General features: G+C 36.5%; 1 protein-coding gene across 2 annotated transcripts; it reads right to left on the bottom strand.

Moving 5' to 3' along the window:
- Window positions 1-27,796, bottom strand: LOC579564 (serine/threonine-protein kinase Nek7-like). Of its 2 annotated transcripts, none has more exons than XM_030984322.1 (9): window positions 27,377-27,796; window positions 18,697-18,825; window positions 17,543-17,685; window positions 16,584-16,646; window positions 15,869-15,979; window positions 12,406-12,514; window positions 10,898-11,100; window positions 8,173-8,283; window positions 1-5,878 (listed from the first exon to the last, which is right to left on the bottom strand). In XM_030984322.1, exons 2-9 carry the CDS (start codon window positions 18,722-18,724, stop codon window positions 5,765-5,767), a joined length of 882 nt encoding a protein of 293 aa, XP_030840182.1. In that variant the 5' UTR covers window positions 18,725-18,825; window positions 27,377-27,796; the 3' UTR covers window positions 1-5,764. The 2 variants fall into 2 exon arrangements, with proteins under 2 accessions (XP_030840182.1, XP_030840176.1); XM_030984316.1 differs by lacking the exon at window positions 8,173-8,283 and adding an exon at window positions 8,997-9,110 and having other exon boundaries at window positions 27,377-27,794.

Below are 27,796 nucleotides of genomic sequence, written 5' to 3'. Positions count from 1 at the left end.
TGTATGAATATAAACAAGTTTTAATGCACACCAAACAGAATGATCAGTAGACTTGTCACAAGGAAATGATAAATTACATAACTGTCAAAAAGCATGTCAAAAAGCCAGGGAAAGAAAAAAAAACACTTCACACAAAGAAAGATTATCGTATGGATACTTCAATGAATCTAAACATGATGTATTCCAATGTTCGCTTTTGCAGAACCTTGAAAGTGCAATTTTCATTATGTAATTGAATATTCAATGCTACCTTCAATGGTATATCCAGAAATTTATTAGCAGGAGATGGAATGTACCTTTAATACCAGCCCCACCTGATGGAGACAAACTCCAAGTTCCTTTCTTTTCCCTGGGTAGTCAAACAAGGGGCTGATGTTAACTTGATGCTATACTACGCCATTGCTTTTTCCTCAAAAAAAAGTTCTTGAAAAATCTCTTCAACTTTTCAGAACTTCTCTGAGAGTAACGCAACCAAAAACATTGATAAAAGAAAAATGAACTGTTTGGAATAAAAGGCCTCATTGCTAATTTGATAGTTTGCGGTGAAGAAGCATCATTCTATTGATTCAAGTCTATAATGTGTAAATAATATAACTTCCACAAATTACGGTAATTTGAATGACGGAATGTTTAAAGCAACACAACAGAATAAATGTAAGTAGGCACAGGTAATCGACAGTTTGAACTAATTGTAAATGCCCTTGTGGTAAGTTGGTAACTAATATATGAGAAAATAATTTGTGTATGTCTTGATAGGCTATGCAATGTACACAAACTGTTAGTATATTATACCATCTCTGTAATGCATGAATAATATCAAACGACTGCATTAAAAGACATTAAACAAAATGACTACTTATACCTTGATTAGGTAAATCACATGATGTTGTGTGTGACCATGATGAATGGAAACGTCACTGATTGCAATACACTCATACGGATTGAATCATTAAAGTTTAATGGTGAAAATTCATCAAGAGTTCATGGGTCATACAAGACAATAAAAAGTAATACTTGACAATCACAGGCTCATATTTAGTACAATCTACAGGTAAATAGTTTAATTTTTTTACACCGATATCATTCTCTATCAAAAAACATCTTCTATCCAAATTCTCCCACCAGATACTTCCATATATTCCTTCGAATCTTGCATCTATTTACAAAAATATCTTTTCCTTTCTCTTTCTTTGTTATTCACAATATATTTCATATAATCTTGAAAGTTATAGTAGTATCTGACAAATAGAAAATACTGTTAAACCACAACAATCATGTATACCTCGCAATCAACTTGAAAACTCTAATTTTATACCAGAAATATGACACATACGGTGATTGAATCAAAAGGGAATTAAATTTGTATAGAGGGATATGGATTAATGCCCTTCTGGCTCTCAGCAGATGGTATACTCATTTCATAAGCTTTGTCCTTCTAGCAGTGGGAGGGGGGGGGGGGAGGGAGGGGTTGAATGCACAAAGCTCTCAGAGAATTGCAATCTAATCAAGCCCCTTTTTTATCGCTAGAATTACAAAATCATAAATAACCTTTGCCAAAATCAAAATGAACTTTCAACAGTAGAATTTAGGGCTATGAATTCTGATTTCCAGTGTACAATTTGACCTTACATTTTTTCCCTCATTTTTTTTTACCATGGGAACAACTTTCAGAACATGCTTTTGCTTCTGTTTCATACTTTCAATATGAAATAAAATTAATGTGAATTTTACAGTATCTACATTCTTGGACAGCATGGACTATCCATGGTTAAGCTTCATCAGAAAACATATTGATGTAAGAAACTGAATATCAAAGACAATAGAAAGCTGCTCTCTAAGTCTATGTGTAACAATAGGACTTTATAACCAGCTGAATGTCCTCACTGATTAAAATAATGTAGACGGGCTGTTACAACTGTATTACAAGTAACAAGTTCACAATAAATCTATGTTCAAACGAGTGGTGTTACTTGGCTTGATCAATATTATTAAAGAAGAATAATATCCTTGCAATATAACATCAAAAATATTAGTATCATTCAGACACAATGCATCTACTAGGATGATCCACAATATATACTCCAACTGGACACATTCAATAATTCTTTATCTTAATGGACATATAAAAAAAAGGCTTTTTAATAGTGAAAATACACACAGGCTGTTTATAGTATAATTCATTTTGACACTGAAAAACACACTATATAAAGTCTCTTTGAAGGCCACTTCAGCTTTTCAAAGCACTTTCAAACAAATGACATTAAATCCACTAATGTATATACCATGGAATGCATTGCCATAGCAAGACAGCAAAAGAGGAAAAATCACAATATTGATATTTAATGTTTAACCGTAAGGAACACAATTTCACATTAATATCCTAAATGACTAGACGGCCAAGGCGTCGACTTTACATACAAGGCACAGATAAACAATTTGCATGTGTTTGATAATCTATGATCCATTGAAGAAAGTTGTCCTGATATTGTATCATTCATATGCCCTATACATTTTCTAATATATTGTCTGTTAAGAGTCCAAAGGCTGTTGTCTTTGTTTTACCCAACTGCTAAGAAAGCATGTGTATACTTGGAAACAAGCAACCAGGGGACCGACAGCTTTAAGTCCTCTCCGACGGACTTGGTAATGAGGATCAATGTCTTACCAATGGCACTAGCGCATCGACTTGGTTTCGAACCCTGGGACTTCCCCGTTACGAGACCACTGAGCCAGTATAATTATAATCATGAGCTACTCAATGCCCTTCTTGCTCTACACAGATATTAGTCTCATCCTTGCTTTACTTCACTTCATTTCAAACAAGCCGCATGTAATAATATTTTCATCCACAGCACACAGCTTCAAGCCACTCCTTCAAAACAGTTTCAAACCTTGGTCCTGAGTTCTACGCATAATCCTTTCCAGATAAATTAATTATATTTTACAACATTCTGAGAAGAATCATGGAAATGCACACATAGCTTATTATACAGGTGGAAAAGGAAGTGAAGAAATATATTCAGAATATATTCATAAAGTTCAAGAAAATGATGAAAAAATGTAATTCACACAAGTTATGACTACAAATGACAAATTAAACATTTATAATTTTATATCACAGGAAAAAATAATTTGTATTATTTAAACGATATATTGATATCACTTACTCTCTACATGATGTGTTTGTTAATTTCTCTGAACACCTTCATGTTTAATATGAATAATTAATAAATATATTCTTTCATGTTTATATCCTATAACATCAATTCCTGCAGCAACTCTATCTTCAACTGACAAAGTTTGTGTTTTCACAACACAATACTCAACATTTTCTGATATACACAATTCTACATGATGACCGCATCTAAGCATGCCTGTCTATCCATGCCTCATTGGATCTCATGCCACACTTCGTAACATATTGACTACCGAATTAATCCAATTCCCTGATTGGTACACAGGTTGTGGAGCTACTGCTAAACATTAGAAAAACAGAGTCTAACAATATTTGATTAACATTACACTGTACTTCATACATTGTAAATATCAAAATTGATAATAGATTAGTTAATAACCAGGGTCTTTGATATGAACAGGGTATGAAAGGTAACAAATTAAGTCTGTTTTTATTCTCTTAAATTTGTTTCAATTGTAATGATATTTTCCATTGAAAATGATTAAATCAGAGACTGTTGAAATTGTGCATGCTTGTAAATACATTTGTTTGACAACTGTAAACAAAAATACTGCTATCATTTGATAATTATATGATAAGAATGTTTACAATCAAGCTAAGGAGCTAAAGAGCATCACTGTTGCAATCCTCACTGAAACAAAAATATGAAACCTCTTTTCCTGTAATGAACCTGAACACCTCTATTCCTAATACCACTCAAAGCCTGGACGGAAACATCAATATTTCTTTCTCTCTTCTTTTCGATCAGGAAACTCACAGGAATAACTCGCTATTTCTTCCCCTGCTATCTTACTTAATATACAATGGGTGACATCATTTCAATTGCAAAATCTGGAAAATATAAAAACTTGAAATGTAAATTTTTGGGGCTTGAATTCCAAAGCAAAAATTAAAGTCTAAAGCTGCTCACACACAAAGTTTCATCATAAAATAAACGGGATAATCCCTACAAAGTGCATCGAGTCTCATGATTTTTATAGCTTCATGTTCATGTTCATGTTTGGAAACGTGTACAGTAGGCCTACAATGTACATCCCCACGGTGACCTCATACACTACAATACAGTACGAAAACCATGTAGTCCCCACATATAGAGAATGGTGCAATAAAAGATTCATCCTTCTGCACCTTCGATAGAACCCGGTGCATGTATGTACAAAACTTGACTCGCAATGACCCAAAGGCTATAATCAAAGATGAATCACTTGTCCAATATATCGATCACAAAACTGTCAATGTAATTCACCACAGAAGTATACGCATTATATTACCGGTATACTACATTGTATTTGAGAAATTGCCACTTTACATTACAAGACTCTGAATAGGCATAGCATGTTAATGAACACATCACTCTAGACTATTAAGTGCACTATTGGACAAAGAACCTTGTAGAACAGATTGATTCTAAGGGTAAATGTCGCCTCTGACGTTTTGAAGAAAATTTCTTGGTTTACATTGACTTGTTAACCAGTTGACTACTGGATTCATTCATTGCCATTGGCTTAATACAGAGGCCACCCGGTTCCGGTAGGCAATGGGTTTAACATAAAACCTCTTCACCTCTTGCCTATGAATACCAGTGGTTCCAGAATTAAAGGGCTAGTCCTATTTGATGGTAACGATAACTAGAACAATCAAATTGTCTTCTGAAATTCATGTGGACAAATTTGTTTGGTTGTTTGTTTTACCCGACTGCTAAGAAAGCATGTGTATGCTTGTAAGTACATGTAAGCAACAAGGGGATCAACGGCTGTAAGTCCTCTTCAAAGGACTTGGTAATGAAGATCAATGCCTTACCAAAGGGCACGAGCGCATTGACTTGGTTTCGAACCCGGGATCTCCCGCTTATGAGACCACTGCTCTAACACTGAGCCATCACACCTCCTGTGGAAAATCGATTGAATATCAGAGTTACATGTTCCAGCTCATGGATTTATGCTATGTCATGCTAATGAACCTGCAACATCTCTGATTAGTGGAATCTCAACTACCTTATCCACACAAGCTTCAGCAAAATCGATTGATAGTATTAGTTATGGTTATCATTCACACGGGACCAACCCTACAAGTAATCAACGAGTGAGGATACTCTAGAGCAGAGGCCCATTTCACAAAGCCTATTTTCAATGACAAAATGACAAAAACAGTGACAAATCTGCTGATAACCAATCAGAAGCAAGGATTTCAGTAGCTTATAACAGATACTGTCATTTGTCACTGATGACAAGTTTTGTGAAACACCCCCCAGGATCTGATGTGTAATGCACTTGACTTGCTGCTCCCATGCAATGTAAGATCTGCGATAGGTGGTGCAACCATGTGTTCTGTAGTACCTCAAGTCACAGACCGAACTGACCGTTACAATGCCCCGAGGACTATGTATCGGTCAGTTTAGAGTCGGTATGGTGGTGGTGGCGTGACTGAAAAATGAACCCTGTATACGATCGATGCACTCCGCCTTCAATACTCAACACTGCGCAAGACGGCCGTGGCCTTGCCTTGGGGGTATCGTTGTTAGTACATACACGGGGACATGGAAAGGAAGGGGTGGGACTGCTAGAAGGACTAACTTGACTGGACACTCTGCATATGCATTCTCTTGGCCACCTCCAGGACATAGGAGACGTCAGGTCTCAGGTTGGGGTCTGGATGAATGCACATTGCAACCAGGTTACGCAGCTGAAAATTATATGAATAAGGAGAAAAAGAATGTTAACTCATGTTATCAAATTTTAAAATTCAGTATTCAAGGATGCCAGTTACAATTGATCAGAGGGCATGGAAAAAAAAAAACACAAAAAAGCATAAACTATAGCCTGAAAATAATTCCCCAGGGCCTGAATCCCGGCTTTGGCCTGAATCCCGGCTTTTGCCTGAAAACGGGCATCCCTGAATATTACATTTATTGAATTATTTCATGATTCCATTCAATTAGTACCAATGAGAGAGAAGGAGCTACAGAGAGTGACAAAATTACTGAAATTGCTCAATAATTACCTGTGGACTATGAAATAATCAAAAACCAAATTGTTATCATTTCTTTCTATAGAGGATAAACTTTGATGTTGTCAAAATGGTGTCGTTGTTTTTTTCCTTCAAATTCATAATTGGTTCATGTGAAAGAGACAATAAAAATTCACATTCTTCTCATAGGTTGATCTCCAGTTTCTTAGAGTGTATTTCCATTGATAAACTCACATTCTTGATAATTTTGACACAAACATCAAAATATGAGGGTACTTTAAATAAGATTGAGGCTTACATTTTTCTTCACTACTTCAAATTGGAGAAGAAAAAGAATAAATGAAAAGATAATCAAGTAAATGAATATATTAATAAATAAATAAGTAAAAAATAAATAAATAAGTTATCCAAAAAAAATATCAAAAAATCAAAAAATATGAAGAAAAAAAAATATTAATAAGTAAAATACAGAAAGTTGATATTACTATAACTAATGAACAAATATTAATCGGAGTTGTGCTAGTAATAATCCTCACATGCAAATTTCACACAAATTAAATAAACATTTACAAGACAGAAATGGAACTAGTAAAGGTGTGAGTCATAATTTACATGTACAGGTGTAGTTAAATGAATATATATTCTGTATGGAGCCAGAAGGGCATAGCCTTGTAAATTTTTACACCAAGTTAACACCCTTCTGGCTCTCAACAGACAATATGTAATAGTGAGCATTTTGAGGGTGGACAAAATGACTGAATCAAACACAACTGTTTTCTTCAAACTGTCTGGGAATGCACACAATTTTTAGGCATATGTTTCACTCGAATCATTGATAAGAATGGCAAAAGAGAATTGTGTCTCTTGGGTATTTAAGTGAATCCTGGGGTAAGGCCAAACTTAAGTCCACAATATTTCTGATTATTTCATACTACACGTGTGGACAAATACATGTAGGATTACTCTCAATCAATCCATCAATCAGTTCAATATTTGTTTACTTTCTGGAAATTTAGAAATTTTAGCCCACAACCATAGATGAAGTTAGAAACAAATGGTTCTGAAAACTGATATAACACTACACTAATGACAATATAAAAGTATATGTACATGCATAATTAGTATAAATACAGGTATTAAATGAGACTAGTAACAAGATATGATTTTGAAAAGATGGACTTTATATAATCTGAAACTATAGCATCTCTGCTACTTAAGAAAAGGTAAACAGTGAAAAAGAAATGATTCCCGGACTTCACACTTTTGATAACATAAGCCAGTTCTCAATATTATTAAAGGGGAAGTCCACCCTGATATGAAATGGTTTTAATAAAAATAGAAAAATTAAAGGAACAAATGAGTGAAAGTTTGAGCAAAGTCCAATTAAAAATAGGAGAGTTATGAATTTTTGAAGTTGTCATCTTTGAAACATAAAGTAGTAACTGATGATGGAATAAATTTGTTTCAATTTTCATACAGGGGTTGTATAATTATATTCAGGGTGTATGATTGGAAAATGAATTTTTGAAGTTTTTTGTATTAAAAGGGCAAATGGGAGGTGAGCTTGCAAGGTATGACACAGAGTTGCCAATTCATGTTTAATTGATTGCAATTTCAAAAAATCCTAATTTCTTATTTCTAATCAAATTTTTGTTCAATTTTTCACTGACATGTTTCTCTCATTTTTCTGCTTTTATCAAAACCAAAATTATTATCAGGGTAGATTTCCCCTTTAAAAGCAAAAATTCAGCAAATCTACTACAGTCAAACATGCTTTAGTGACCACCTGTCTACAGCAAGCACATTTTTTGTTTCCCTTGAAAATGGTTTCTCATCGAAACATGTACAGTACTAAAGGAATCTGTCTACAAGGACCACCTGTCTAAAAAGACCACTTTTTGTGTTTCCCTTGGGCGGTTGCTGTAGACAGGTTTTACTGTATTTTTATTTTTTCCTCTGTTGCTTACCTTCCAACATTTCAAAGTTTGTCAAAATGGAGATGAACTTACCTCATCTGAGTAGTGGGCCGGCAAGCCAGGGTATTCACATTTATCAATCTTCTGACAAAGAGAGTACAAATCCAAACCCTCCGCATAGAACGGCGAATGCAATGCTGCCATCTATAGTTCACCACACACCCCACAATGACATGGTTGCACCAGGCGAGGGCGTAATCATGTTTGTTATGTACGTGTGCCAGTCACATCAACCAATAATATAATATTTTTGAGAGGGATTATTTCCGTGAGTCGATAGTTAGTTTTCAAATGGCAGATAAAGTATTTTGGGTTTTTGTTTAATTGTTTTTCAAATCATTTTTTATTGCACACACATGAATTTTTGGGGGTTGGTGTAAGGCGAATATGGTGCAGCACAAAAGACGGCGACAAGGATGGGATCACATATAGTCACACGGAGAGAAGGCGAGGGAGAAGGGAGAAACAAAAAGAGAGATGGAGACACAGAAAGAGACAGAAAAAGAGAGGCGGAGAGAGACACAAAGAGAGATGCAAAAGAGAGACAGAGAGTGAGTGAGAGAGAGAGAGAGAGAGAGACAGTGTGTGAGAGAGAGAGGGAGATACAGAGAGATAAAGAAAGACAAACATATAAACATAAAAGAAGAAATACAGATGGGGTCACAACAAGATGGAGAAAAGGAGAGAAATGTGGAAAGAGGGAGAGATAAATGCACTCCATTAGTGGTGTGTTAAGTTAATACACAAGATGATCACACACGTAAACTCTAGTATATATAGTGCTACACAACAAACTGATATTGCGACACGACAAACCACCAATAACCATGGCAACAACTGACAACAAACCACCCTACCTCCTCAGTGTAATGATCGGCGGGAAGGGGCGGGTAATCGCATTTATCAATCTTCTTGCAAAGGGCGTAAAGGTTCATCTTATCCCCGTAGAAGGGGGACTGTAGGGCTGCCATCTGAACAATGTACACACAAGCCAGTGTGTGTGTGAGGGGGAGTGGGATGGTGGCAAGGAGGGGGGGGGGGGGGGGGGGGGGGGGGGAGGGGGAGGCAAGGAAAATAAAATACAAGGCCATTATACTGTAGCTTTTATTTATCGTCCAGGGGAATTTGGAGGAGTGTGCAAGGCGAGAATTTGAAGTCTAGAGTGTAATGATGGCATTTTATAGGAATTCAAGTGAGATTTTTTGGAGAGTTTCACACACAATCAACATTTCATATTTGTTCAGTTGCATACATGTACATATGTACGTACACTATCAAACGAACAATGACTTAAATACATAACTTCACAATCTATGCAATAGAAAAAGGAAAAAGGCATACTACATATACAATATGCAAATGCAACAAAGAAACACAGTGCTTAAAAAAAATTATTTTAAAAATTGAAGTTTGATTCTATGAGAGTTCCAAAAGAATAACAAAAACTATGTACATGGACATCTATCTATAAGCTACATACTAGGCAATTTGGATGAACTCCATTCAATAATTTGTTGTTCGTTTTGATATTTTTCTAAATTCAGCATTGGAAAAAGGAAGTTTAGCACCTGTATGGCTTCCTCTTCATTGAAGGTCACAGAGAGGGAGAGGGAAAAGGAGAGAAAGGGGGGGGGGAGAAAGAGAAGAGAGAGAGAGAGAGAGAAAGAGAGAGGGAGGGAGGGGAGAGAGAGAGAGAGGGAGGGAGAGAGAGTGTAAGAGATAGAAAAGAGATAGAAAGAGAGAGAGAGATAGAGAGAGATATGGGAGAGGGGGAGCAGGAATGGATACAAGATGGGTGACAGAACGATGTACAAGCATACATGCATGCTTTGTGTACCAAAATATGAGAGTAAATCTTGCAATTATAATGTTTAATAGAATGCCACATATATGTGCAATTGTGCATACATGCTAACACAAATTCAAAGGTCAATTGTTGCTTGTATAAACAAAAATTAGCAAAACAAATGTGCACTTTAATATGATTAAGATCAATTCCGTATCATGCATCAATCCATATCGGCTATAATTTGAAATTTCAATATAAAAATCCCCAATTATAGAGATTGTGAACAGAAAATATAATCTCAATTACTACTTTCAAAATAATTAACCTAAGGCTATTTAAATAGCCTTGTGCGTCGCCCATTGAAATGTGCAAATATGACAAGGCTGTATAACGTAAACCAAACTTGATTTCTGGGATGTACAATAGGGTACTGAAATTGCCACTGAGTTGATCGAGTCGATTATGTTAGAAACACAATTTTCCCTGCGATTATGACCAAGGGAAAGAGTGGATCTTGCCATCTCTATCTAGTTTACAATTACAGCAATTGCCTTATATATTCCTATTCTTATCAGGGTTAAAATAATAATATAGTATGCTGATATAAAAAAATACAAAAGGGCTATGCAAAACAGATATGATACTTTTCCTGATGGCAGCGTCTTAAAACATTTCTTTTCAAAATACTTTCCAATGTTAACGAGAGGAAGAGGAAGTATGTTGAGCTTATCTCACTCTTCTTATATTACTCTATCCACCTTTCCTTCTTACTATTTCTTTAATACAGCCCATAGAGACATATTGTGATATGCGCTATATAAGTACGGTATATTATTATTATTATTACTAGAGTACTGATGTGGTTTCAAATTTAATTTATGATTGAAGACCATTATACTAAGTTAATACATGTACACCCCATAAAAAAAAAATTCTGTGGTCCCAGTCCTGATGAAAAGAGCATCTTACCTCATATAACAAGCAGCCGAGAGACCAGATGTCCGACTTGAAGTTATACCCCGTCTCGTGGATGCGTTCGGGTGACATGTAGTACGGAGTGCCAACCAGGGAATGTGCAGCGGTGGTCTTGGAGCTGAAGAAACGCCCCAGACCCAGGTCACCCAGCTTGACCTTGCCATCGGCAGTGATGAATACATTAGCAGGCTTGATGTCTGAATAATAATAATAAAAATAATTATTATAGGCATTTCTAAAGCGCCGTCCATCTAAAAATTCTTTTTCAAGGCGCATTAATTATTACCTCGGCTTTAGCCTAGCTGCCATTACAGCGCTCCAGCATTTCAAGGAATTAATTCCCGTAAGGTACCTACATGTATTTACCTCACTGGGGTAGAGTGTGGCAAATGAAGATTAATACCTTGCCAAAAAACATTAGGAAGGATACAAAATACGTCCTTCACAGTACAGGTTTGAGTTTAGTTCCCCATACCCATTGTAATTGTTCTTTTTTTCAATTCAATTCAATTCAATTTCGGTTCATTAATATCAATGTACAATGCAGTAGTCCAATGACCAATAATGCAATGTTTACATAAAATGTGCATAAAAACAGGAGTGATTATATATATGTACAATTAAAATAATAAAAATAAAGTAATCATAATTGTTCATACATGTACCTCAAGCTGTATACATATTTTGCTAAATGAAAGTAGGTAGATGTTTAGTAGTTATTGTAATTCGTGATAATAGTAACAGTCTCAAGAACAAAAACTACAACAATGAGATAACAATGAGTACCTATATACATTGTAATACCTTTCCACTTGTCAGTATTAAAATGATCATAACACTTTTAGTATTCTTACTAACCCTAGACATGATTAATGAAAAGAAGAATACTCTTAAGCTCTTACTTAATACTATTATACTTATCAAGATAATTAATTAATGGTAAAGGTAAAATTAAGATCCTTTGTCATGATCAAAATCAACTTATTATTATCTATTCAATAATTTGCAACGTCTACAATATTCAACAACTTTTGAATGTCATTGTCTGAAGATGGCTATTATCTATTTGCAATGTAAATGGGTAATTCCATGAATCAGGGACCTACTTTGTGACATTTTTGGTGTCCCACTTTAATACATAAGGAACCCACACATATTTGTGGCTCTTGAATTGTGAATTGTGGCTCTGAGTAATAGTGGAGTGAGATTGTTAAGTAATCCTAGGTATAAGGATGCAATATTATGCTTGGAAATCACTTTACAATCTCACTCCACTATTTAAAAGCCCCACTGTCCTACTTGTAGCTACTTGCTTCCTCTATATAGAAAACTTCCCCAATCGGTGCATGTTGGTCCCCCATGATCCCCTTTTTCTTAAATGTTACTTGAGAACTGATTTGATGAGATAACCACCTATCAGTGACCTTGCAGGGAGGTCTAATCCCCCTGGCTAAACTAGTGCAGACAAGCTTTAACAAATATATAAAAAGTTGAAGTGATACCTCTGTGCATGACTCTCTTCTGATGCATGTGTTCTAGTGCGCTGCAAAGCTGGACAAAGTACTTCCATATGGTTCTCTCCGGTATCAACCGTTTCTGCTTCTTGAAATGCTGCACCATTGAGGAAAATAGCATGGTCAATCAAATTGGATGGAACATGTCGACAAACATAATAAGCCAATTCACGGTTGCAGTCTGAGCATGAGCAGATAAAGGTCATTGCCGTCCAAATTGTGAAATACATGGAGACAAAATGCTCATGAAAGTTATGTAATAATTATTCATTTCTGCACAAGCAGTGCACTCCATGATATACAGGTGGAAGTATTCTTTGAGAAGGGGAAACAAAGGCTATTTATTTAGCACCTCCATCGCTGTAGGAGTAATTATTTCAAAATGTACAAAGTGGGACCTCTTTATGTTTTGATGATCTGTGGATATTCAGGGTCATTTGGGACATGTGCTAACCGTGAACTGGTCTATTGTAAACATTGAAAAGGGGAAAAGATAATACATGTACATGTAGTTGATGTCAATTAAGACACATAATCAGCAGCATTTTAATAAAGATGGGAAATTGGAAAACTTCTATGACAGAACAGGACAATACAGCAAAAATGTATCTTATCTAGAAAGAAAAAAAAAAGAGTAAAGAGGTTTAACCCTATGTTAATTAACTGGGGGGGGGGGGGGGGTCAATTTGACCCCCCCCCCCCCTGTAGAAATTTCGCGACTACTCCGAAATCGCGGCAGATATAAAGTTTTCCTTTCATGACTTTTTACTTTCGAGTCTTACGCATCTTTTAAAACAATTTTTTTGAAAATCGGACCTACGGTTACAAGGTCACGTGACCTTTTGTCTTTGCATGTCAGCCCGAAAATCGCTCATTTTCGTGATTTGTGTACAAAACATATGTAAAAGTCATTTTTCCTAAGAATAGATAAAACATTGGTTATTCAGTCTTTTTTAAAGTTTAGATGTTTGTTTTGGGGTCAAAATAGTTGAATAAATGAAATAAACAACAAAAACAATAAAATACATAAGTTAAAAAAACAATGAAATACATAAGAAATTATAAATACAAGAGATAACATAAGGAATAACCTGGCTCTTCCAATTTTTTGTGTTGTATTATTATTCCAAATGGTCTAATAAATGTATGTAGTGAAAAAGAATACGTAAAAATGAATAATCTATGAATTATGGGCAGAAATGTGAATTTGATGACCTTATTTGCATAAATTACCATAAATATGCAAATGAGTGAATTTTTCAAAAATTTGAAATTACCATAGTATTCTATACACTTCACTTGACATGCAAGCACATTTTCGCGGCGATCGGCGGTGAAACGGCCGAGATCTTAGGGGGGGGGGGGTCAAATTGATCCCCCCCCCCAGTAAAAACCTGGTCTGAAATAGCCCAGTTAAAATAGGGTTAAAAGGAAACAAAAGTGGGGAAAAGTAAGATACAAAGAGCAAGAAGGAAATGATTAGGATGTATATTTAGAGTATAAATGTTCATGTACAACTGATTGGATAACAGCAAGAGAGACACAGATGAGGGGATGGATAGAGATAGAAAGACATGAGAAGAGTAGAAACAATGGGCATGACAGCAGATAAGAAGTAAACAGAAGAAACAGACCATGACCCTGTTTCATAAAACTTGTTATCAATAACAAGTTACAAAAGGTACTAAAATTGTTGCATTTGACAGGCGGAGAGCAAATTTGACATAAAAATTGAGCATTTGTTATTGATAAAAAAAATTATAAAACAGGGCCCATATAGTTGACTCTAAACTGACCAAACAAGGAGCTTTATCCAAATCAAACGGAATACATTCAAACAAATCACTGCATTACATTTACATTTATTAGAGTTGGGCTTCTGAACCTAACCTCTACATGAACCTAAGGCTGTAACCCCTGAATAACCTGGAGTTTATCCCTCTTGTTTCCTAGTTCCTACCGAGAAGTCATTTCACCCATCACAATAAATTCCTCTCAAACTCCTTTTCTCTCCTGATTTAAAGATAAAGTTGAGTTCTGGGGGGTGTTTCACAAAGATCCTAAGTAGAACTTAACACTAAGTGGGACTTAAAATTTATGGGAAGCCATTAGCATCCTTGAAAATATTTTGTAATTTTTTTTTTAGAAGGCATAAAATGTTGATTCAAATCATTCATATTTTCTATTATCATGGAAGATTTCATGTTCTTGATGTGGAATTGATGAAAACTCTAAAATACTCAAATTTTTGCTTTTGAATATATTTCATTTTAAGGCTCCAATGGCTGTCCATACTTTTTAAGTCCAACTTAGTGTTAAGTTCGACTTAGAATCTTTGTGAAACACCCCCCTGGTCATGCGTTTGCATTGTGAAAGAAACGTTGTGGATTCGATCAGAAACTGTTGATAAGTATTGGTGTGCACTGCAAGGTTCTGAAATCATCAAAATGATAAGAAATTTGGCCCAGTCTTGGTAAAGTTACAAGCACCGTACACAGAAAGATGTATATGGGACTACACGAACATGGGGCATAAAAATCCGTCCAGACATTTACGATGTTACATGCCATATTTAGAATATTAAGACATCTGAAGAGACATGCTCTTCAGGGAACACTTTGTATCTGATGTTCTTGTATAATACAATGATAATTACGCTCACAAATTATTTTTCATCTCTTCCCAGAACTCAACCTTCTCTTTAACATCCAAGCCCATTCCAGACTTGATTCAGACCGATTTTCACATCCCGGATTTATTAGGGGAGAATTCCAATATCCTGTTGAGCCAGTCAGTGAGCCCCCACATGGGATCTGGGTTCCGATGAATTCCTTCCTCATACGGTCGAGATAAGGGGGAAGTCCCACTTCAATAAGATGATGTCATGCACTCTGGCATTCAAGTATGACATCCATCCAAACCCCAGGATGATACTACAGGATCAAGGAATGACTCTGCTTGTAACAGATGATATGCTTGTCTTCTCAGAATAGGAGTTGTGATTCCATTTAGAACACAACAACAGGAAATTGATTTCAAAAAATGGGATAAGCCCACATTGGCGCGACAATTACTCGGCATTTCAAAGTAAGCATTTTACAATTTCCTTGTCATATTGGTAACTCTTCAAGATGGTAAAAAAGAAATAAGAGAAAGAAATGTAACTACTGTAAAACCCAACAATTTTGCAAGCATGAAACTTTTGAAACAGGTTGCAATTTGTTTCATGCCACTGAATACAAGAATCACAATTGAAAGAACACATAATTTTTGCAAATCATGAAATTTTATGGTTTTACAATCCCTTCAGACATTGTATTTGTATTGATTAATATTTATAAATCTAAAAACACAGTGCGTCAAGAAAATTGTCTGCAAACCACTCTACAAGGTGCATTTAATTATTGCTCCACCAGCTCTCAGCAGAAAATAACAGGGAAATTCATCTTACCTTAATCATTCTCGATAAGTCTCCTGCATCAGCCAACTCTAGTACAATGTTCAGCTCATTGTTTTCAATAAACGATGCCAAATACTTAATCACATGATCGTGGTCCAAAGACTAACAGAAGAAAAAGTGAAGTAAAAAAAAAAAGAAGAAAAAAGACTAAGAAATTTCTCGCTTCACTCCCAAATCACAACCAAATGCTGGGCTTTTCTAGGAAACTAGACAAAACATTCCCAATTTAGTGTAATTAACTTACATGTACATGTGTAAATTCACACACACAATTCACATTTGAAATCTCAAGGAAACACATCAATGAATGCATTGCACTTACATGTACATGTATAGTCTGCCGATGTTATACAGTTATTGCAATGTTAGGTACTTGATTTTATCAACAAGTAATTGAACTATGAGTGAATATTTCAAAAAAAAATTATGCAGTACAGGATATTCAAAATGGAAATAATGTGATATGAATGTTTACGTTTAGTTTCTATCCAAGGACACATTAATGTATATACCCGGTAATTGTCACTCTGTTCTAAAAGGCGTCCTATGCCTATCTACATTAAATAGAATTAAATTCACAAACATGAATATTAACATTATAAGAGATTCATTGTATGTCAGAGTTATGAGTGTTTTATTTTATTCCTATTAAAAACAAGCTTTATATTGAGGCTTTAAAAAAAAAGTAAATTGTTTAATATCTTACCTTCAATAAATCAATTTCCTTTATACAGTCATTCCTCGCTTTTGCATCCATCATCTCAAATATCTGTGCAAAGGAAATTAATACAAGATTCAAATAATAAAAAAAAACTGATGCTACAATAATGACATGTTTAAAGAGAAGGTTGAGTTCTGGGAAGAGGTGAAAAATAATTTGTGAACGTTATCATTCTTATTATGCAAGTGTGGAAGAACATCAGATAAGACATGTTCCTTGAAAAGCATGGCTCTTCAAATGCCTTCATATTCTGAATATGTCAGGTAACATCGTAAAACTCTGGGGTAGGATTTTTACGCCACGTGTTCATGTAGTCCCATATACATCTTTCTCTGTACAGCATTTGTATTAAACTTTACCAAGACTTGCCAAATTTCTTATCATTTTAATGATTCCAGAACCTTGCAATACACACAAATTCTTATATGCTAGCTGATCAACCTTTCTGGTCGATTCCACAGTTTCTTTCACAATGCAATCGCATGACCAGAACTCAACTTCATCTTTAAATGGCAGCCTTTTTGGCAGGTATACCCCCCCCCCCCCCTCACCTCCTATTTGTTTTCCTGGAGTAAAACTGTACAATTGAACATTGAGTCCTGCTTCTTTGTATTTTAATTTTTGACATTTGTTTTTTTCCCTTCTATCCCCCTACCCTCTTCCTATACATTTTGAGGCCTGAGCAATTTTCTTTATCCAAAGCAGCCTGTTCTATTAACAAGGTTTGTTTTAGTGTATATTGATCTATTCTGAAAATTGAAAACATAATAAATGGGTACCTGACAGGAATTGATTCCTTGAAATGCTAGAGCGCCATGATGGCTGCCATGTTAAAGCCGAGACAATAGTTGTGGAGTGCCAGGAGTGTTGAGTCTTACAAACACGAGCGCTATACAAGAACCCATATTATTATTATTATTGTTTTGATTGTCATTCTTCCTCACCTGGACTTTCTTGAGTGCCGTGACCCTGTCGTTGATGAGACATCTTGCCCGGTACACCTCACTGAATTGCCCCTTTCCGATTCTCTTCTCAATAGCAAAATTCCCTAGCTCCGCATACATGGCGGGATCCTCGTGGGAAAGCTCTTCAACGAAGAAGAAGAGTCAAATCAAGAATACAAATCATACACACACAACCAAAATCGAATATCAGTTAACCAAAATGGATATTATATGATGGTTCCAGCACAATTATCTTTTCTCCTGACTATAGATGAGGCACAATGTACAGATCTAAGAACAGTCAAACTTATCAGTCAAACTTATCTATGTCAAAAGTGATACATACAGAAAACCTGTCTATAAAGACCTTTCCCTGTATCTCTTAAACCTGTACATGTATTATGAGATCTAGCCAAAAGACCACTATCATAGGATCTGAAAATTGAAAGACACTCACACTACAGGTACATGTTAAAGAATAGCAAAAAATACAGCCAAGCTACAGTTTTTCGTCTTGCACTCATCAAAGTAAATCGCAAGAATGAACAGAAAGCCCAAATCTGACAAAATAAACGGAAGCTAAAGGGAAAAAAAGGCGCTTGAAAAATAATGGACTGTGATGGGCTGTAGGAAACTAGGAATGCTAGCTAGAATATCCCAAGAGGCCTTATCAGTAGTGAGGCTGGCATTACGCCTACTTTCCAATAGCCAATCACAGCATTTCTTCTTCTTCACGCTTTGTTCCTTTATAATGCCTGATTAGCTTTCTGTTCATTGCGATTTACTCTGATGAGGACAAGATTAAAAGTTCAGCGAGTCTGTATTCCCTCCTATTAAGGGGTAGACTATATGGAAAGGAAAACAGACAAGTACAGACAAATAAAAAGAAAGATTCTTGTGTTTTGAGGATCGTGTTATGTGCCTAATGTCTGCCGCTCCTGGTTTAAGTACCAATCATCTCTCAAAATGTACCTGTACAATGTACAATGTATAAAGTGTATATTTGGATGATTTCCATTCCACCGAATTGTTTTCTTTCACTTTCATGACCACTTTATGATAAATAGCATAAACATAGAACTGCCTACCAACATTTTCCATGTACAAAAAAATACAGGTTTGTATTCCATCAACCAAGAGAAGGGGTCACTTACGACTTGGTTGCTCATACATGTCAGCCATGGTTAGTTGAAGTCGCTGATGACAATTTTCAACGCTTCTTCATTGATGGCCTGCTGTTTGGCGATAAACAAGTTGAGAAGTCAAACGCCTCCTTCAAGATTCTGCAAGATAAAATAATAAGCAAAACTATCAATGCTTGTTGTAGACTACTAGAGCCTAAAGGTCTGCACACTAGTACACAGACTACAATGTTTGAGTGCATATTTCTGCAATGAAAAGGTTTCTGATTTTCTTTTACTGCCATCCCCAAGGAGATATTCTCACCTGCAATAAGTACAGGTGTTGTGCTGATAATAAATTAATGGACACTGCAGGCAAAGTTGCTCTGCAATCTTCACTTTACCTCTTCTAGAAGCAGTTAAAAAAAAAAAAAAAAAAAAAAAATGAATACGAGCAGAGCAAAGAGATGCTGATACTTTTCATATTTGCTTTAAATCTATATAGGACTGATTCCAGACTCGGCCTCCTTTAACAATGAGTATAAAACGTCTAGAAATCCAGCCTAAGAGCAGATCAAAGTGATCCTGATACTTTCCATTAGCTACATGTATATAGATATAGAACTAATTCCAGACTCAACTTCATTCAACAGTGAATATAAAAGGTCTAGAAATCCAGACTAAGAGCAGAGCAAAGTGATCCTGAAACTTTCTATTACCGGTAGCTATATAGATATATATGGTGGCCCTGAAGGGACATCGCGAATAGACTAAATCGTGAAAAATATGCGATAAAATTCACGATATCGTCAATTTTATCGCATATTTTTCACGAAGAAATTCACGAAATTGACGATATCGTGAACTTTATCGTGAACTTTTCACGATGAAATTGACGATATCGTGAATTTTATCGTGAAAAGTTCACGATATAAAGTTCACGATATCGTCAATTTTATCGTGTACTCTATCGTGTACTCTATCGTGTATACTCTCCTGACGGGCGCTTCGTAAACAAAACCAGCCCTAGCTGGGGGAGACAGAGAGAAGGAAAAAAGGGAAAGGGAAAGAGAAGATAAAAGGAAAGAAAGAATAAGAAGAAGAAAAGAGGGAAACGGGGAGGGGGGGGGCGAAGGGCTCTTGCCTCCTCCTCACTCCCCCCCCCCCCGCCAAAAAATAAATAAGGAGAGAGAGAAGGGAAAGGGAAAGGGAAAGAAAATATAAAAGGAAAGAAAGAAGAGGAAGAAGGGAAGAGGGAAACGGGGGAAGGGCGAAAGGCTCTTACCTCCCCCCCCCCCCCCCCCGCCAAAAAAATAAATAAGAGAGAGAGAGAGAGAGAAGGGAAAGGGAAAGAAAGAAGAGGAATAAGAGGGAAACAGGGGAAGGGCGAAGGGCTCTTGCCTCCTCCCCCCCCCCCCCCCGCCAAAAATAAATAAGAGAGAGAAGGGAAAGGGAAAGAAAATATAAAAGGAAAGAAAGAAGAGGAATAAGAAGGAAAGATGGAAACGGGGGAAGGGCGAAGGGCTCTTGCCTCCTCCCTCCCCACCCCCCGCCAAAAAAAAAAATAAGAGATAGAGAGAGAAGGGAAAGGGAAAGGGAAAGAGAAGATAAAGGAAAGAAAGAAGAGGAAGAAGAAGAAGAAAAGAGGGAAACGGGGGCGAAGGGCTCTTGCATCCCCCCGCCCAAAAAATAAATAAGAGAGAGAGAGAGAGAAGGGCAAGGGAAAGAGAATAAAAAAGGAAAGGAAGAAGAATAAGAAGAAAAGAGGGGCTCTTGCCTCCTCCCCCCTCCCGCGCCAACAAATAAATAGGAGAGAGAGAGAGAGATAGAGAGAAGGGAAAGGGAAAGGGAAAGAAAATATAAAAGGAAAGAAAGAAGAAGAAGACGGAAAGAGGGAAACGGGGGAAGGGCGAAAGGCTCTTACCTCCCCCTCCCCCCTCCCGCCATAAAGGGAAAGAGAAGGGAGAGGGAAAGAAAATATAAAAGGAAAGAAAGAAGAGGAAAAAGAATAAGAAAAGAGGGAAACAGGGGCAAGGGCTCTTGCCTCCTTTCTTTTCTTTCTTATCCTTTCATTCCTATTCTCCCTCTTTTTCGTTTTTCTCTTTCTTTCTTCTCTTTCCCTTTCCTTCTCTCTCTCTCTCTTATTTATTTTTTGGCGGGGGGCGGGGGGACGAGGCAAAAGCCCTTTGCCCCCGTTTCCCTCTTTTCTTCTTCTTCCTCTTCTTTCTTTCCTTTTATCTTCTCTTTCCCTTTCCCTTTCCCTTCTCTCTCTCTCTCTGATTTATTTTTTGGCGGGGGGGGGGGGGGGAGGGGGGGGGCAAGAGTCCTTCGCCCTTCCCCCGTTTTCCTCTTTTCTTCTTCTTCCTCTTCTTTCTTTCCTTTTATCTTCTCTTTCCCTTTCCCTTTCCCTAATTCTCTCTCTCTGATTTATTTTTTGGCGGGGAGGGGGGGGGGGGAGTGAGGAGGAGGCAAGAGCCCTTCGCCCCCCCCCCCCCCCCCCCCGTTTCCCTCTTTTTCTTTTCTTATTCTTTCTTTCCTTTTATCTTCTCTTTCCCTTTCCCTTTTTTCCTTCTCTCTGTCTCCCCCAGCTAGGGCTGGTTTTGTTTACGAAGCGCCCGTCAGGAGAGTATACACGATAGAGTACACGATAGAGTACACGATAAAATTGACGATATCGTGAACTTTATATCGTGAACTTTTCACGATAAAATTCACGATATCGTCAATTTCATCGTGAAAAGTTCACGATAAAGTTCACGATATCGTCAATTTTGTGAATTTCTTCGTGAAAAATATGCAATAAAATTGACGATATCGTGAATTTTATCGCATATTTTTCACGATTTAGTCTATTCGCGATGTCCCTTCAGGGCCACCATAGATATAGAACTTATTCCAGGTTCAACTTCCTTCAACAGTGAATATAAAAGGTCTAGAAGTCCAGACTAAGAGCACAGCAAAGTGACGCTGAATTGATGATACCTTTCCGACTAGCTCTCAGATAGAACTACATGTAGTTCCAGATTCAAGTTCATTTGACAGTAAATATGAAAGAAGGGATAAGAGATCAGAGATACAATGCAAGTGAATCGAACACAGTCCAGGGATCTCACACAGAGTCATAATTTGATTTGCTGCCCACAAATGACTTCCCACACCTATGTAATTTCATAGTCGTCAAGGATTGAGAGGCAGATAGAGTATCTGCCTCTCAATCCAATAATGCTTCTTCTACTCAAGTCATATTCAATAAGTTTTCACCCATCAATGTCATTGACTGACAACTTAAACTTACTGAAGCTTTTCACAAATCTTATTAAATGGTCATGTTGTACTTAATTTACTTATCTTCATTCCTCTTACTCTCACACATATGATTCTATGTGTACCTCTCTCTCTCTCTCTCTCTCTCTCTCTCTCTGTCCCTCTCTCTTAGCTTCATTTTCTTTCTTTTTTCTTTTGATACATACATGTATAATGTGTGCATACTACAGTGTATTCCTGGTCAAATTAAAACACTAGTTCAAAAATAGTGCAAAATATAACACAGATTCTTTTTGTAAATACTATTTTCATCAATCTTTTATCCAGAATCCTTAGCCTAAAAAGTGTTTTGTTATTGTTTTGGTGGTGTTGTTGTTGTTGTTGGTTTTTTTTTTTTTTTTTTTTTTTTTGGGGGGGGGGGGGGTCTATTTTCAATTTTATCCATAAAGAAAATACGGTAGAAGAAAATCAGTCTACTATAGTTTCCTACAAAATACCATAAAAGCTCTCTCTCTCTCTCTCTCTCTTCCTGATTGTTTCATGGTCACCATGTATTTCTCTCTCTACATTTATCTACATTTACATGTATACATTTTTTTTTTTACCTCCCCATTATTTCCAACCCCCTTCACTTTCTTTCTCCTCTTCCCTCCCCTCCCCCTCTCCTCCCCCTCTCTCTCTCTCCCTCTCTCTATGTCGCGCTCTCTCTTTCTCTCTCTCTCTTTCCCTCTCCCTCTCTACCTCTCTCTCCCTCTCTCTCTCTCTAAGTACTTTGCATTTGCATCCATATGGCCAATACCATTTGTGGGATTAATAATTGAGCTCACATTAAAGAGCACATTTATAAATATATAATCCAAATTATATCAAGCCTGAATAAAACACCATTGCAGTTCTAGTCAAGACACAGTGTACACTGTACATACTGTATGCAGGCCTCGATCTAAAACTCGCTAATGAAATGCTTGCTATCGCCATAGCAACCACTGGCATGGAATTATTAACTGGTTTGGGTGAGAGAAATCCAGCGCTTCATGCACTGTACAGCCGTCAATAGAAATGCTTGTGTACATACTGTACCCATACAATGTACCTGTACATGTGTTGCTCTCCAATGCCAAAACATTTACATTTACCCGGTACAATACGTTGGGTCATTTGAGAACTTTCTTGTGTTTTTGAACAAATATGGTGCATGCAAATGTATCCCAACAATTCATACGGTAAAGATTTTTAAAAGCATAAGAAAACTTGTTCTTTCATTTTCTTCTCCCTGTAAAGATGCACATTTATTATCAAACACCACTTTTAGGACAAATACCCCTATATAATGCGAGTCTGTATTTCAAATATGTCAATTACACTGTTTGTGTTTGGTTATTTTCCCAGACAACAATTTCTAAAAAAATCCTAAATTGCAACCAATTTGTCTGAATTGGTATTCAGGAAAACAAAGACAGATTTCTCCACTGATTTTCATGGCAACTTTACAAATAAATATACATGTACATGTACGAGATGATTCTGTGGAGCTGTGTACAATGTGCATACATGTGTAGGCCTACATGTACATGTACATTGTACATGTAATGTGTACTCGTGCTTGTAGAAAGTAACTTTTTTATATATCAGATATACATTTCTATACATGTACGGTACACATTGTATACCGGTACCCAGTATTTTTTTCAAATTCAATTTTTATTTCCAAAATCTCTCTCTCTCTCTCTCTCTCTCTCTCTCTCTCTCAGAAACATTAGAGATACATGTACATTGTACATGTAGAGGTATACATCATGTACATGTATGTATCTTCATGGCAATTTATACTCAAACCTGGGGTTTCATCCCCTCAAGTATTTTTTAATTTATTCATTTATTTAAAATGGTTTATTTAAAAAAAAAAAACTTTCGCGGCCCGAGAGCCAAATTGCAGTTTCTTTTACAAGGTATACATCAGTGACAAAGTAAAATTACACGTATTATGCATGGTAGCATTATGGTAGTAAAATTGGAATTCTTTTGTACATACAGGTATGATATATAATTGTGCTTCAACGACCTTGGCAAATTGCTTGGTACATATACAGAAATTTGAATTGTACTACCATATTTGCAATAACATTATATATTAAACTCATACAATATATGAATAGCAATACATTTTTGATATTCAATATTTTGTTTTCCATAGCATAGGCCTCACATACATTATACAGTCCATATTGTATGCAGACCCTAAGTTTGCACATGTACATGTATACACAAATACATAATACATAATATGGATACATAAAAACATATATAAAAAAACATATGGATACATATTTTAAAAAAATATGTAAATGTACATGTATGACCGTTCTACATGAGGGATGAGGAAGTACATGTACATGTTCCGAGGCATGCATGAAAACAAATTTTGACCACAGCACAGATCCTACATGTAAATACTGTATGTTTATATAAGTTCGCACTGCATGCTACATGTAGATCGGTCTGAGGCGATCTAGGAAGCAAACTGATCCAGAAGATCGCTTCCTGGACCGCTTGTCTGTTCACACTCACAGTTAGACCGGTCTAGCCTGGATCGGTCTAGGAAGTGAGTGAGAAAGGGGTCTAGGTCATCACTCTCTGAGGAAATTCTCCTCACAATTCTGACTTCCTTCAGACAAAGCCTAGAGGAAACGTCTTTACGTGGGCCGCCTCTCAATAAATAGAACTTCTTGATAAGCCCTTGAGCAACAGATGTCTCAATAGGTGTGTTTTCATTAGCTCCAGATTGCAAAATAGCCTGATATGAAATATCACTACTAGTCAATTGCAAGTATGCACTATTCAACAGAATGAACTGTAGATCTATCAAATGTTTTGTATCCTATTTCTCTTCTTGTTAACTAAGTCTGAGCCTTTTACATTAATGTTCAAGCAACAACAAACAATGTACATGTAAATGTGCATGTATAATTGTTCACTGGAACAATAAACAATCAAATGATCGGAAATTACACACATTAAATAATTCCTTTAATAACTTTGGACCCAACACAATACGGTACCTAATCCCAACCCCAAAAAGGATTTCACTAGCTTTAACTGTCATATAAATTTGTCACTGATGGCAAGATTTGTGAAACACCCCCCAGGGCTAATGATGAAGCATCTCATTCTGTCAGCATTCTTAAAGGTCAAGAGAAGAACAAAAAGATCATCCCTTCTCTGATTTTGTTTTCAGCATGATGTGAGATACAAAGTTTTTTGGGGAATCCTATTGAAAATTATAACATGCTTAACGATGTACAGTACTTGTACATGTATACATAAATGTACAGAATATTGGTGTAACCCAAAGATAATGAAAAATCGTTTGATGCAAATCATGCAATATTTTTTCTTCTTTCAGATTCTCTCATTTCTTTACTTCTTTTTTCCTTAATTTTGCAAATAGTGCATGTACATGTACATTGTAAATGCTCATATGGATGTTCTATGAAGTGTTATCCCAAGGTCAAAAGGTATGTTTTGTTTCTTGTTGGGGATGTCCTAGAAACACCAAAGTCCGAGGTTTTATGCACTGATATCATGAGTGAATTGTGGAGAAAATTATGATTGATATTTACTCAAGTTGCATGAATTCAGTGACACTCTTATCGTCAAATCACAGACACAAGTTGCTAATTGAGGCTTTTGAGAGTGTCATTCAAACTTGCAAAATCTGTACAGAAGTAATATTTGGATTTTAATATTTTTTGGTGATTGGTGGTACATGTACATGTACTGTATACCCAGATGTGTGTCCAGACTATCATGTAGTAGTCCGGACAGTTGATTTAAAACAGTAATTTGAAGAAGTTTACATGCAATATTTTACAAAGCTTTCAAGAGTTAATGTACATGTATGTTAGAGAATATTGTAAAGGACATATTTTTATGATGTTTAGTCCTACAACTGAATTTTTAAAATAATTATTATTATTTATTTGGGAAGACAAAGAAAATCAGTGAATACAAAACAAGAGTACATTAGGAAAAGAGTACAGTACATTTGGAAAAGAGTCACATGGATGCCGGGAAAAGAAAAAGATTAACTTAATAACTATTTTCCAATCCATGTGACATATACATGTACTGTACATGTATTTGATGCATACTTTTATCAAATTCAAGGGCACAAGGGAAGGCTGTGGTTTCGTTCAGCCTCCAGAGTCTCCGGACTCACAACCCTCAATACTTGACGGTTTCAATTGTCGATTGTGATTTTTTCCACAAGTCGGCCAAGTTACTTCATGATCATTGTCTACATGTACCGGTATGTAAAATAACAAAAACTGAGGTGGGCGGAAAAAAAGAAAGGGGGGGGGGGCTTCATTTATACCACATCGATTGAACATTCTTTTCCAACACCAATCTATTTAATATTAGTAGTAATTATTAGTGTTATCAATATTATCAATCTTATGGGACAAATGAATTTGTATGGGATGAATTGGGTTAGGACGAGGAATCCATTGAAGACTTCTTCAAATTATAATTTCAAGTGGTTGAACGGATGCCCAGAGGAGTTGAAAAACATTTTAAGTCAAAATTGTAATTACTACTTCCTTACATTTCAAAAAAATGTCACCCAACGAACCCACTGTTTCTGTTTGAATCGTTTTCCTACATGCATGTATGTGGGCTCTGAAGGCGTCGGAGCTCCGGCCCTGGAGTATTAGCCCGACTCCAGACACGTCACATGAGGCGGTGTCACACAGAAAAATCCTGACCCATCATGAATAAACCAGATTTTAGAAATCTAGTTTTTTCATTTACGTCGGTGACAGACTGGTGACAGACAGGCTACGAATAATCTGGATAACTAAAATAATGCGTAGATAAGCATTATGACATCACCCGTTCAATCAAAAGTAATGCACAATTAACGCGTCTCAATTGTGCGCAGGTTATGATAGCGCGTTAAAAACCATATGCCAGCCAATCATCAAGTGAAACGTTGACCTTACACTTTAAAGGTTGAAATAATCCCTTGAAAGGATTTTTAAAGGGATTTTTCTGTCTGACACCAATGTTGAAATAATCCCTTGCCCTTTAAAGGTCAACTGTTCAACCTTTAAAGGGATTATTTCAACAAGACAGAAAAATCCCTTTAAAATTAAAAATACTTTCAAAGGAAAATTTTCTTGCTTTGTTAGAGGATTTTTAAAGAGATTTTTTAAGGGATAATTGATGACAGACAGCTAACTAAGAGGATAATTAAAATCTGGATCACCAAAATCCGGAATTTTGGCCTCTGTCTGACACCGTCTACTGAGGCAGATGTAGACCTATCACTCAGTCTCAGCACAGACACAGTCACCATGCACCATGGTCACTCAAACTCAAAAGCTGTCAAAAGAGGCTCTACAAAACGTTAGAATATTGGAATAAGACTGATAATTAAATTACCCACCCGTGCCGTGCAGTGTAGAATGACAGTCGCCTACTGTCAAGTGGATGCTCCTGAGCTGAGCTGAGCTGATCTGACTTCTGAGTCTGTATCTCTCACACTGAAATCAGTAGGTGTCTCTCTCCCTTCTTCCCCGCCAAGCTGACGGTATGATGAGGACTCGACACGGCGACTAGCGACTCAGCTCTGCTTGCCACAACTTCAACGACAGTCATCAACACTTGTCTAAACTAAATACGTCTGTAGGCTGTAGCCCAGCTTACTGTGTTATTGTTTGATCCTGATTTGATTAGTGAATCTACTGAATGACTGATATGCCGTAAATGTTATGTTAGGAAGAAATTTAGATTGTTATCTATATCTTGGCTCCAGCTCCAGCGATCCGCATAGCAACTCTCGGTGAGCTGAGAGGAATATGCAATC

The sequence above is a fragment of the Strongylocentrotus purpuratus genome, unplaced genomic scaffold, assembly GCF_000002235.5.
Source record: "Strongylocentrotus purpuratus isolate Spur 01 unplaced genomic scaffold, Spur_5.0 spur5_contig_833, whole genome shotgun sequence".
In the NCBI taxonomy this organism is placed as follows: domain Eukaryota; kingdom Metazoa; phylum Echinodermata; class Echinoidea; order Camarodonta; family Strongylocentrotidae; genus Strongylocentrotus; species Strongylocentrotus purpuratus.
Note: the sequence above shows the minus strand (reverse complement) of the source record. Positions and strands in the feature narration are given on the sequence as shown.